At 37.1% G+C, this 14163-nt stretch overlaps 1 protein-coding gene across 6 annotated transcripts in view; it reads right to left on the reverse strand.

The window, feature by feature from the left end:
- The window catches only part of PDE5A (phosphodiesterase 5A), a 181075-nt gene that overhangs the window by 57723 nt on the left and 109189 nt on the right, over window positions 1-14163 (reverse strand). For all 6 annotated transcript variants that reach the window (XM_074228323.1, XM_074228322.1, XM_074228327.1 and 3 more), the window contains exon 11: window positions 11966-12025. In XM_074228323.1, the coding sequence (XP_074084424.1) occupies window positions 11966-12025 (60 nt within the window). The remainder of the gene's footprint in view (window positions 1-11965; window positions 12026-14163) is intronic.

Here is a 14163-nt window from a genome sequence, read left to right on the forward strand (position 1 = left end):
CTACAAAACCAGTCCCTTTCCTGAAGTAGTTGCAATTAGGTGGTGCAATGGGGTAGAGAAACAGCCCTAGAGTCAAAATGACCTAAGTTCAAATTTGACCTCAGTCAAGTGCTAGCTGTTATGTCCTTGGGCAAATCACTTATCCCTGAGTGCCTTGCATCCCGGCCACTGCCAGTCATCCTGATTCTTATCTGGCCACTGGATTCAAATAGCCCCAGAGGAGAAAGTGAGGCTGGTGATTTCACACAGCACTCCCTTACTAAAATCTAATTCACATGCATGTTAAGGCATCATCTTTCTGATATCATAGCTCTCTTCAAAAATGAAGGACAGGCAATATAATTAATCAATATAACCTGAAAGAAACTTCCCACCTCCAAACTTAGAATCTGACCAGATCTGACTTTCCATACTGTGCCTTTCATACCTCCCCTTCCTCAATTCATTGCTTGGATTATCTAATATTTTTTTAAAAATCTGCTGCAGATATCTTTGGAAACTCAAAGTTCTCAAAGTTGTTCTCTCAAGTCTTTCTGAGGACAAAGGAGTTAGAATTAGAGGGCTGTTGTGCCTTCCTGGAGGGGTAGCTGATCATCTATGTCCTGACTTGTATTTGGTTGACAAGAGAATAATCAAGACCTCTGTCATCCCTCACACTTGAGAATGAGTTGAGTGGGTGGGCATGAGCAGAAATGTTTGTAGGAAAAGGGAGGCAGGGTGACAGTGGGTTCAGAGGTTCAAAGAGTGATAATTCTCAGAATTTATAGAACACTTTAAAATTTATAAAACACTTTCCATATCTTATCTCATTTGACCCTCATAATAACTCTGGAAGATAGATGTTTTTATAGTCTTCATTTTAACAGATGAGAAAACTGAGATAGAGGTTAAGTGACTCAGATAGGGTCATACAGTTAAAAAGTGTCTGAATTACTTCATACTCAGGTCTTCCTGATTCCAAGGCAAGTTCTCCAGTTGCCAGCAAGGGAATATAGAGATAATCTAGTCATTTTACAGATGAAGAAACTAAAGCATAGAGAGGGGCTAGGACAGAGATCATACAGGTAAAAAGCATTAGAGCAAGGATTTTAACTCAGATTCCATGATGAGAAACTTGTATTCAAATCTATCATCAACTAGGTCACTCTCTGAGTCATTAATTTCTATCAACCTCAGTTTCTTCCTCTTTCACATAACGGGAAGAGATCAGAAGATCTGCAAAGATTTTTCCAGATCCTCTGACTTCAGGCCCAAGAGTCTTTCCATAGAACCATGATGACTCTTTCTTAGAGGTATTACTTTCCATTTCACATTAATATGAGAGGATATTTGCTAATGATGCAGAATCATTTTGCAGAAAATAGCATCCCTTCCATTTCTCAGCCTCCAAGATCTGCAAGCAGCCTTAGAAGGCCCGACATTAATGGAAAATAATGCAACACTGTGGTTAGGTAAATAAGAGAAAGAGACTCATTCCATTTAGTCATTTAAAATTCCCGAGTCTCTTATTTGGGGTGTGTGGTTCACATAAAGTCTATATTTAGTTTCTGATCTCTGGTACTCTCAGGAGGAAATAGAGAAATGTGACTATGGGGTTATTCCATTGGCCCAACCCTCCAATCTTTATACAAGCAAAATCCATCTTGTTAACAGCGGGGCTTAGCTTGTCTTCAGTCCAGTGGTTTGAGTCCCAGCAACCATAACAAAGGCTATGGAAACCTGGAAGCAACTCCCTGAGGGCCCAAAAAAATGTGATTAGGAGAAGGCCCTGGACTCACAAAGTTATCCAGGCCAGTAAATTGAATTAATGAAGTAGGGCAACTCATGAACTTTGTTCTGTGGAAAATGTCAAATTCTTCCACTTGCCCATTGGTGTTTTATAAGGGCACATTATATCAATGATATCAATGCTTGGTGCCCAATTGATATAGAGATAAAAAGGAAAACCATATAATCTTAATGATTCTCTCTTCTGTTTCATCAGTTGTCAAATTGCTTCCCAGATTTTTTCTGATTAGTCAAATTATCAAAGTCATTATAGTAATAATAACAATATCAATATTCAGGAGCAGGATAAAGAAAGTAATTTAAAAAGTGCATGAGATCCCTCCCCCACTCCCTTCGATCATAAAACCAGATTTAGAAGAACCTTCAGAGATATTTGATTTTATCTGTTTTTTTATAGATAAGGAAACTGAGACTCAGACAGGTTAACAAATTTAACCAAGGTCATGTGGGTAGTAAACACTGGAGGGAAGATTTGAACTCAGTTCTTCTGTCCCTATATTACTTCTTTGTCATTTCCTAATGGCAAGTTCCCCTATTAGATCAGAAGCTCCTTTAGAGAAGGGATTTTTCTTTTGTCTCTCTTTGTATTCTCATCACTTAGTGTGGTGATTGGCACATAGTAGGTCCTTAATAAATGTTTATTGACTGACTAGCTGATGATGGTGTGAACTAATGAGATGACACAGTCTCCACTGACTGACAATGTATGAACTAATGAGAAAACACAGTCATCTGTGACTGACAATGGTATGAAATGATGAGAAGGCACAGTCAACACTGACAGATAATGGTCTGAACTAATGAGGAGTCAAGTCATCAATGGGTCTGACAACTTTCTCCCCTTTCTCCTTTTTTTGCCTTCTTCTTTTATTGAGGCATGGAGGGGAGGATCAGGAGGTGAAGGAAGATTTGGAGAAAAGTAAGTGGTGTAAACTAATGAGAAACTACAGCCAGTAGAGACTGACAATAGTGTAAACTAAGAAGAAGGCACAGACATCACTGATTGCCAATGGTGTGAACTAATGAGAAGACATAGCCATCAGAAACTGGCAATATGAGAAGACACAATGGTGTGAACTGATGAGAAGACAAAGCTATCATCCAGATTCTTTGATGTAATACAATCCAAGGTATTTTATGGCATGTGATGTTCCCTGAATTCAGGGAATGGTTTTTCAATGAAAATGCATCTCCCTGGTAAGGAAGGAGATATTAGCCAAGCTTTCTTCACTCTGAGCTTTTCAGAGCAAACTACAACATTCAATCCCCAATCTCCTTAGAGGATCCAAATCTGGTTCTATGATCATCTGAACTCAAAAATCTTGTTTTATGGGGGTGGCAGACACTTTCATCTTCCTCCTGAAAATGGATACTATTTTAATAATAATAACAATAATAATAATAATTATTATTATTATTAATTAAGTGGCAGATCTGGAATTCAAACTCAGCTCCTCTTACTCCAAATCCAAAGTTCTTTCCAATTTTCCCACATTTTACAAATGAGTAAAAATATTTATAAACCCAGAAGATACTTCCCATTCTCAGTGACTTGTAAATTCTCTCTAAGATATATCTTCCCTCTGAATCTTCAACAAAATTCAAATTCTTAAGATCATAGGTTTAGGCCTGGAAGAAATCTTAAGGTTATTTTGTCCAATTCCCTTATTATACAGTTGAAGAAACTGAGGCAAAGAAGGAACATCATGATATCACAAACAAGAGTTTAAAAGGACCTCAGAGACCAGTTCATTCAGCTCCTTTATTTCACAGAGGCAAACATTGAGACCTTGGGCTAAGTGTAGGGTAGTAGCACCTTACAAGTAGATTGCCAAGGTCACCCAGGTAAATATCTGAGGCTAGATTCAAATCTCAATCTGACTCCAGAGTTGTATTACTTGCACTGGAGATTAGTAGTCCACTAGGTCAATAGAGATTATGATTTCTTTTTTACTAATTCTTTCCTCAATTTTTTTAGTTTTTAGTGTGACTGATCCAGAGCTTATCCAAAATCTGACACTTTGTCCAAGTTTCTACCAGTGACTCCTCCAAGAGCACAGATCAAAGAGGTGAAGGGTCTGATAACTTTCTCCTCTTTCTCCTTTTTTCCTTCTTCTTCTTTTATTGAGGCAGGAGGGGAGGAACAGGAGGTAGGGGAAGATTTGGAGGAAAGTAACATTCATCATAAAACTCATCAAGAAAATTTAGGGTTTGGGTTCTTCTGATGAGTGGGACATTCTGCCCAATCATTAAGCAATGGCATTGGACTTTAGCATTGCATTTTTCCAATTCAAACTGTTCTTTGCATACCTACAGGTCACTTTTATCATCTCATTTCACAGATGAAAAATGTAAGGCTGGGACTGGTTAGTTAACTGGTAGTAGTCACATTGCTAGGGTAAGACCTGCTCCTTCCATGCCTTCATCTCCTTGACTTCTATGATTCTACAATTAGGAATCCATCATGCCTTCTACCATAACACAGCTGCCACCAAAGTTAGAGTGAATACATAGACTCACTAATCTCAATCCAAATATAGTAATAAATATACAATACTTTCTTGACTGATATAAACTGAGGTGCCATTTGACTCTCTCTGAAAAAATTTGCTGTTATTTTTCAGTCATGACTGACTCTATGTGATCCCATTTGGGGTTTTCTTGGCAGAGATACTGGAATGGTTTGTCATTTCTTTTTCTAACTCACTTTACAGTTGAGGAAACTGAGGTAAACAGTGTTAAGGGACTTGCCCAGGGTCACACAACTACTAGCAGTTGAGGTAAGATTTGAACTTAGGTCTTCCTCTGTATCCTCCACTGGGTAACCAATGCATATTAGGTCAATATAACAATATAACAACCAACACTCATCTCACCTTAGACAGAAGATAATAACAAATAATTAATCATAATCATTCTTATCATCACAACAGCATTTACACAGTGATTATGGTTTGTAAAACACTTTACAAATAGTCTCAGTCTAATCCTCACAACAATCTTGTAAAATAGAAGCTATTATTACTCCCAGATAAGAAAACTGAAAATGGTAGAGGGAGTGATTTAAGAGTTTACAGTTAGTGTCTGAGGTAGAACTTGAACTCGGGCCTTCCCAAGTCGAGGTCCAGGTTCTTATTCACTTCTCCTTGGAACTGTGGATGTGGGAGTATCCTTCTTTCTCCAAGAAGCCCTTTTTAATGCCCCTTCATTCATGATTATTTTTCTTATCCTGTCTATAGTCTGTTTGGATATATTGGTTTGTATGGTTTCTTTTCCATTAGATTGTCAGCTTGAGGGTCTGGACTGACTAGTTTGGCCTTTCTTTGTAGTCCTGTGGCTTAGCATGGTATCTGCCAAAATGGACTTCTCAGAAACATCTAGTGACTTACTGGCTTATGGACTTCTGTACCTCCATGTACACAGATGCATGAATAAACACACAAGCACACAGCAAATTCAAACCATGGGGCTTCCTGTGCAGAGACAATCTTAGACACCTGCCATATTTTTTCTACTACTAATTGTAGGCAAGTGGATATATGATACACACACATACACACACACACACACACACACACACCACATGTAGAGATCTATTGAACTACTGATATATACACCTTCATATAAAAAGTAAATACATGTACATTGTATGTATAAGCATTTGCAAAGCATGTATAACATTAAGGGTATATATGTATGTTTAGATACACACAATACCTGAAGTATCATATACAAGCCAGCTGTTCTCATCATTCATCCACCTGTCCATAATTAATAGCAGCAGCAACCTGTTAGGCATCTGGGATTGTATCAACTGGGGAACCCCTGGTATGAGAGCTGTCTTCACCAATGTCAACCATAACCCATCTGTGTCTGACTCTGTCAATCAGTCTTTGAGAATTACCTGATATACAAATTGACTTGGACACTTCCCCAGGGTCATGGCGGCCTGGTAAAAAGGAAGCCATTCTTTCTAGCTCCAAATTCAACCTTCCCTCCATGGTACTGAGGGTTAGAGAGTTTATGGGAGGTCAAGCGACTTGCCAATGATCACCCAGCTCTTGCTCGTGAATAGGGATGTGATGTGAATACTAGTCTTTCCACAGCCAGACTCTATCCATCATGTCTCCTAGCTTTCTCAATAATGACAGAAGCAAGAGTTTGCCTTTATACAGAGGGGTCCCAAAAGTAACAACTTTTAACTGTACTTCTGGGATACTGTATACATAGCAAAGTCCATTTTCTAATATAAGTAGAGTTACCACTGTCATTTTACAATGGGGAAACTGAGGCTCAGAAAGGACTAGCGACTTTTTTTCTTCTTGTCAAAAATTACAAGGAGGAAGAAAGAATAATCTTCAGATTTTTTTTAAAAAAGGACTTTCCTACTTACAAAGGAATATGATCTAATAGTTTAAATGAGTTCTTAGAAGTGGGGTTCATTCTACTTGTTAGTTTTGATTGCCTTAAAAGAACATGAAAGAATCTTTTAACTTCATTTTCACCTTGAAGAAAGCTAAAAAGTACAAATAATATGGAACACTTCCAATGCATCTATCCATGTGTTCCAAGTGTGGATTTCCATGGGGGGATATGTGGGTTTCAAGTGTGGATATCAACTCTTTATTGGCTATAAACACAGAGTGGAGCTAGGAAATATTATGTTCCAATCCCACCTAAGATGTGGGACCCTAGGCAAGTCTTTTAAACTTTATGAGACTCAGTTTCCTTCTCTGTAAGATGAAGTAGTTGGACTTGACTTCTCATGTCCCTTATGGCTTTAAATCTATGGATCTATAAATGATCATCCTAACATTAATCACAGATTCCACCAACAAAAAGGGAAGTCTTGCAGCAGAATGAGGGAAGGAATTTTAAAAGGGCATTTATTAAATAGTCACTAAAGTCAAGCAGTGAGTTGAGTTCTGAAGAGAGAAATACAAAATACAAGATAGATCCTTTTGGAATTCAAGAAGCCACATTCTAATGTGGACAGGCAATATAAATGGGAGGCTTTAGAGGCAAGTCAGTTGGAAAGGCCCAAAGGTCCTTCAGGGGCACTGCTAAAGCAGACAATAATCTTTGGTGGTACCATTTCTATTGATTAAACTATGATGTTCTGTGTGTTAAGCCATTTGACAGTGCCAAAGACTTCGGGGGTTGAGTAGGTAGAAGTTGAAGCACCTGTGGAGGAACTTGTTGTTGGCATCTCTGCCAGGACTGCTTTCTTGGATGTTGGATGCAATGGCCTGGATGGGAACAGGGAGAGAGATCTAGCAATTATCATCATTTCTGGGCTTCTTTGACCATTGGTGGAAGGTAAGTTGAGTCAATAAACAGAGCAGTGACCCTTTTCCATGAGGGTCACATTCCTAAATGATAGCCGGAAGAGGGGAATTTGGTTCAACAGGGTCAGTGGCCTGTCTCATCACCTCTGAGGAGTAGGAGCTCAGTGGTCATCTAAACCAATTCACATCTGAATGAGAGTACCCCCTCCAGAATCATAGAAGTTGTCTTCCTCCTTTTCCATGAAACAAGACAAAATGACAAAGCCCTCTTGCCTCACTTGGACCTGGGACAGCCTCTTGTACAAACAGCAAGAACACTAGGATACTGTCAGGGAGATCAGAACTTTGCCAAGGCAGATAGCAATACCCTCATGCTTGAAGACTCTATCACTGTGAGTAATAGGGGGGAAACAAACTATCACCAGGTGGCCATTGTTCTAAGGATGAGTCCCCATCAAACAAGCCAAGCTAGTGTGGGGATCATAGACACAAAGACCGTTATCAGGCCCATAGCTGTAGCCTTGCCAGAATGGGAAAATTTACCCAAAGTTAAACTTCTTTGGGAACACCTTTAAGAACAATTCTAAACCACCAGGGGCTCCTGAGAGTTTTATACTTAGAAGCTATTAATTATTTTTCAAGGAATGAAATGGAAATTAAAACATTAAAGATTAAATTCAAGCCTCAAAAATTAATCATAGAAACCACTCTTTGAGCCATTTCAAATGTAGTCAATAAAACCATTATCTTCCAGACAAATGACATCCCTAGGACCACTCCCTTACCTATGATCTTGGGAAGCATCCCCAGATAATACAAATAACTTCACCCTGTTGCTCAAGGGAGATGTATTATGGGTGATGGAAATTAGGGGAATTCTGATAAACCACAAAAACTGGTACAAGGTCCTATCAGAAACATAACCGGGATGAGTAACATTCTTCTGAACCATTAACTGCTCTGGCTGGAGAAGGACTGCTTGAGTTACAACAATAAAGAATGAACAAAACTTTCCTGACACCAAGAAACTTAATATATCCTTGAGGAAGATTAAAGAAATGTTTTCTGACAGAATTGAGTTCAACTCAGTTGATGGGGAGGTGTCCTGAAGATAATTCTTGTGAGATTCTGTCAGAGAGAACAGAAAATAGCCTATTGTTTCCAGAATTGAGAAGAAGACAACAGTTGTAACTGATGGTAATAGTGAGAGGAGACTCTGGTTGCTCTCTTTCTCATTGCAATATATTGTGGAAATATTGAAATATTTGGTGTTTTTACAATATTATTTTGTTTTTTATAAATATTAATCTATTGCAATTTTACAATTTACAATTAATTTACTGTTAACATATTGCAATTTTACAAATATTACTAAATTGCATAGCCAATAATATTGATGTTTAAACCTATTAGGCAAAGGATTTTGAGAAAAAGAAAAGAGAAAAAGTTTATGTGAAAAGGAGGTTTTTTTCCATTTCATTTTTCAAACTGAGGTAGGAAAGATTATGCCTTTTTATTTATGGAGAAATATCAGAACATATTTCATAATTATCTTAAAAATCTTAAAGCAAAAATAAAGCAATCAATCAAGCAACAGGCTAAGGGATGGGAGTGTTGTAACTACTATAACAATCACAGTTATACTTGGAGTAGTCATCACTAAAACTGGCTCTACATTCACTGTTTCCTTATATTAAGCTTTGTGACTGATCTATCTCTGTCTTAGATTAGTGCCAGTCTTATCTTCTGTAAGAATTCCTAGAATTCTTCAGTTAAATAAAATGATTCTTCCCAGGAAAAGATGTTTAATTTTATTGGATGGGTAATTTTGAAACTGGTTCCTCTAGATTACTTAGTATATTACATGATAGATTTTTGTGGGGGTTTTTGGTCTTAGAAAAGAAATCAGGGGTGACTAGGTGGTGCAGTGGATAGAGCACCGGCCTTGGAGTCAGGAGTACCTGGGTTCAAATCTGACCTCAGACACTTAATAATTATCTAGCTGTGTGGCCTTGGGCAAGCCACTTAACCCCATTGCTTTGAAAAATCTAAAAAAAAATCATGTGGGATTTCTGATTTTTGAGATATACATATATATTGAAATACATGTATGTAATTATGGGTATGTGTGTGCACCTAGATCTATTTATGTGTGTGAAAATATATGCACACATACTATTATATATGTGTAAAACACATACATACATACATATATATCTTACAATCCTATTGACATTTTGGAGTCTAATACCATCACCACTATATGAACTAAACTTGGGATTCATCTTTGTTGGCAGCCAGTGAATTGTAAGGATTTTGCATCATACAACATGTTCTGGATACTTTGGAGAAATCTTTATGTACAGTTTTGGGAAATAAATAAATCAGAGCATTTTTCTTTCAGAATTTTCTAGGGGAAAATAATCTTCAGGCTTTCTCTCTAAAGTCAAGTCTCTATAGTCTTTGTTTCTACACTCATTGAACCTTACAGTTGTGTTGATTTAAAATGGGAACTTACTGGTTCCATTTCCACATGTCTTTTTGTCTTCCATTAACACAATTCTATTCCTCAGAGACTTAGACATTTTATTACCATATGCCAACAAAATATTCAAGTTGCTGAGTCTCCTTGTTGTTCTTTTGTGTCTTTCCCTTACAGATTTCATCTCCATAGATTCTAGAACTCCTTTAATTATTTTAATGAACTTGTTGCTAGTGCTGAAATGTAACAAATGTATTTTCTTTTCTGGAGTCCTTGGTAATGTTATTTCTTTATAAATATATATATATATATATATATATATGTATATGTGTGTGTGTATGTGTACGTATATATGTATATATATTTTCCCTTTGTACCTTCTCTTCAGTTGTCACCTTTCATAATAATAAGTTACATTGGAGCTCTGCTCATTTTATAGTTAATCTTTTTTTTAATTGAAAGGTGATTTTTGTTTTTCATGAGAATTTTATAGGTTGTTCTTTGTCCATCTGTTGTTTTTGAGAAGATCAAAGGGAATTTGGTTCTCTTTTAGACACAGCAGGAGCTGTGACCCAGTGAGTTGAAGTGACTTATACAGTTAATAAATAGTAAAAGTAGGATTAAATTCAGGTCCTCTGATTTCTAATGGGTCTAACCTTGCTTCAAGTCAGTCTCTGTCTCTGTGTCTTTATCTCTGTCCCTCTTTCTCTTTTTCTCTCTCATCTGTCTTTGTCTCTGTCTCTGTCTGTCTCTCCTTTTTCTCTCTGTCCTCATTCCCATTCATTTTTATATACTACTCATTTCACAAAGTCAGTTTTCTAAAACATAAGTCTGACCATAACACTTACTCAATAAGCTCCAGTGGCTCCCTATTACTCCAAAGAAAACTCTTGTTTGGTATTTAAGACTTCACATCCCATCTACTTCCTATCTTTCTAGTTCTCTTACACTTTTCTACCCTCCATGCACTTTACAATCTAGCTGCACTAATTTGCTTGCTGTTCAACACACACACACACACACACACACACACACACACACACACACACACACACACCACCCCATCTCCAGTGTCCATTCATTGAAATGGGCCCTCTCCCAAACCTAGAATGCTCCTCCCTCTCCTCTCTTCTCTTCCCTGGCTTCCTTCAAGACTCAGTCCCAATTCCATTTTTTGCAAGAGGCCTTTCTCAGTCTACCTAGCTACTAACGCCTTCCTGTTTAAGATAACCTCCCATTTTCTTTGTGGGTAGCTAGATGATGCTCTAGGGTGTGGAGCAACAAGCTTGGAGTCAAGAATACTCCTCTTCTTGGTTCAAATGTGACTTCAGATACTTATTGGAATGCTGGACAAGTCTCTTAACTGAGTTTACCTCATTTCCTCAACTGTAAAATGAACTGAAGAAGGAAACAGCAACCCACTCCAGCATCTTTGCCAAGAAGAACCCAAATGGTGTCACAAAGACACTTGTGTCAGAACGACTGAAACAACTGAACAACAACCTATTCATTCTGCATGTCTCTCATAAGTATCTAGTCATTCATTTACCTTTAGAATAAAAGCTAGGTATTAGAGTAGTTAGAATACTGAACTTGGACTCATGAAGACCTAAATTCAAATCTAGCCTCAGATACTTATTAGCTGTGTGATCCTGCTTGACTCTCTTCACCTCAGTTTCTATAATAATGGGTACAATAATAGCACCAATCCTCCGCCCAGGGTTGTAATGGGTACAATAATAGCACCAATCCTTCCCCTAGGGTTGTTTGTGAGGATCAAATGGGACTTCAGATAAACATTCATATAGACATACATATACTTACACATGCAAAATGCTTCATAATGTTTCATAAAGCAAAATTGCTATCAAAATCTTAGCTATTACTACTATATTATTTTTCTTTCTATAAATATATAATTTCTATAATTATATTAATTTTATATTTATTAATACAACTTATAATAATCACATTAATTATATATATTTATCAATTATATTGATTTTTATGTTTTATTAATATCACTTTTAGAGTATAATAATCATATTGCTTTGTATTTTTATTAATATAATTTCTATTATATTATAATAATTATATTATTAAATTATTCATCAAGGGCAGGGATGATTTTTACCTTTTTGTATCCTCAGGGCTTACAGAATGAATGACTGATTCTCACTTCCATCCTTTTTCTACTTAATATATTCCAAAGTCAATGGAAATAACCATGATCACCACTAATCCTTTGATGAGCTTTTCTTACTAGTTCACAACTTAAGTATTTCATAAAATGCTTTACTAATACGAGGACAGAGGCTCCAATTGTCTCTAAGCCTACTTATTTAAACTAGTATATTAATTTATACACTGTAAATGTAAATTTCAGCATTTTCTCAGTTTAACTTACTGTTAATGACTGAAGCTCACGGGTTTCTTCTTCCGCTGCTGAAGCATGATATGACAGAACCTATACAGGTTTTAAAAAAAAAAACATCAGTGAGATGCTTTTGTGTTTACAGACTATCTAAACTTGAACTCCATCAAACACCACTGATCAGTTAACTGGGCTGACCTAGAGACTTTTCAATGTGCATATAAGTTTAGCTGGTTTCTTCAGGTAAGGAAAAAAAGTCCTAGGCAGTAAATTTTGTTTCTTCCAGAAATGGAAAAGTTTGTTCCATTCATGTCTAAAGAAACATTCAGTTTTGATATTGTTGACATAAGAGTTCCAGTGTTTAGATATGAAACAAGAAGAAAGTGCCTATTGGTTGATACTTGGCCAATGTTTTTTGGTTCATTTTTCCAATACAAAGCACAAGATCTAAACATCCACATAGCTATCCTTCAGTCATTTTTAGCTGGAAATTGTAAGAAAAATAGAAAAGGGGGAAATAATTGGCTTTATTATTTGATTAGACAAGAGCTATTTTTGTACATATCTGTATTTATTCTCCACTCTACTCCATTTCTTTATCTCCCTAGACCTTTTTTCTTCATCTGTAAAATGAAGGGGTCAGAGCAAATGGTCTCTGACATCCCCTCCCAGCTCTAAATCTGTGACCTTATGAACTCTGAAGTGCTAAGAGGTCTTTTGTGGAAACTTGGAACTTCCTGAGCCAGGAATTCAGACTTCATGAAGTTATGGCTCACGCTAGTGATTATCAAGCTAATGATGGCAGTCTCAAGATTTTGCATCAGGGCTGGCTAGGGGGCACCTGCTCTCAGGAAGCCCTGAGGTCCCCACCTCTCAGATAAGCTGTGTGACTCTGGGGAAGTCACTTAGTTTTTGTTTGCCTCAATTTTCTCTTCTGTAGAATAGTAATAATAATAATGATAGTAGCTAACCTCCCAAAGTTGTCATGTAGATATTTGTGAAGTGCTTTGTAAACATTGAAGGGGTACATGATAAGAGCGCATGGCAACTATTGGGCTAAGGAACAAGGGATGGAGGTCTTTTTATTATCATCATTCTGCAGATAAAGAAACTGGGGCCAAATGAGGTTAAATGACTTGCCCAGGGTCACATTACTAGTTTGTGTCTGAGGCCAGATTTGAACTTGAGTCCTCCTGACTCCAGGCCTGGCACTCTATCCACTGTGCCATGTAATTGCCTATATAATAGATATAAATGCTAGATAATTTTTTCAACATATCTATGGAATTCTCAGGGTCTTTAGTCTTCCATTAGTCAAAGTGGAAGTATCTCATTCTGGTATAGGGTTGACATAGGATCTCAAGCTGCCTAGACCTATGATTTCAGTGACATAGGAAATTTCTGGGTGAGAAAACTTGCTCTGCCAATGTAGGGTGGTACCAATTCTATAACATTAAATATTAGAAAAGGTATGGAATTTGTCTAAGGTTATATAGCCTGTCTGAGGGGGGGCTCAAATTCAGGTCTTTCTGCTCCAGGGCCAGTTCTCATCCCCTTATGGATTCATTAAATGCCAGTTGCCTCTCATTCTGATATAAATTGGAATAAAGAACAATCACTGTGTAAGAATAGTAATGATGATGATAGTGATAATAATAATAATAATAATAATACACTGGGCAAGTTCAGAAAGAAAAAGAATTGTCTTTTCAGTTGGTTTCAAATCAAAACTGTCAATGTGAACTAATAATGAGTGCATTCAACAACAAACCAGAGGATGCCACACGTTGTTCCATTCTGTAAAATCTGGCTCAAATACCGCCTCCTCCATGATTTCTCTCCGGACCTCTTGTCAGTACATAAGTAATATCTTTGAAGCTAACCATGCAATCGTTACACTCCTAAAAGTACTAATCATCAAATATTATGTTTCGTTATTGTTGAGTCATTTCAGTCATGACCCCAGAGATGTTTTCTTGGGCAAAGATATTGGAATGATTTGTCTTTTTTTTTTTCTTTTCTTATAATTTTATAGATGAGGAACTGAGGCAAACAGGGTTAAGTGACTTGCCTAGGGTTACATAGCTTGGAAAAGTCTGAGACCAGATTTGAATTCATGAAGATGAGTCATGTTTTAGTGTTTTCTAATTACATGTTTGTGTCCACATTCCTATTAGACTAAGTGCTAAGGGGGGGGGGGGCAGGGATCTTTCCTAATTTTCTGCTTTAGC

The sequence above is a fragment of the Macrotis lagotis genome, chromosome 3 (assembly GCF_037893015.1).
Source record: "Macrotis lagotis isolate mMagLag1 chromosome 3, bilby.v1.9.chrom.fasta, whole genome shotgun sequence".
NCBI classification, from domain to species: domain Eukaryota; kingdom Metazoa; phylum Chordata; class Mammalia; order Peramelemorphia; family Peramelidae; genus Macrotis; species Macrotis lagotis.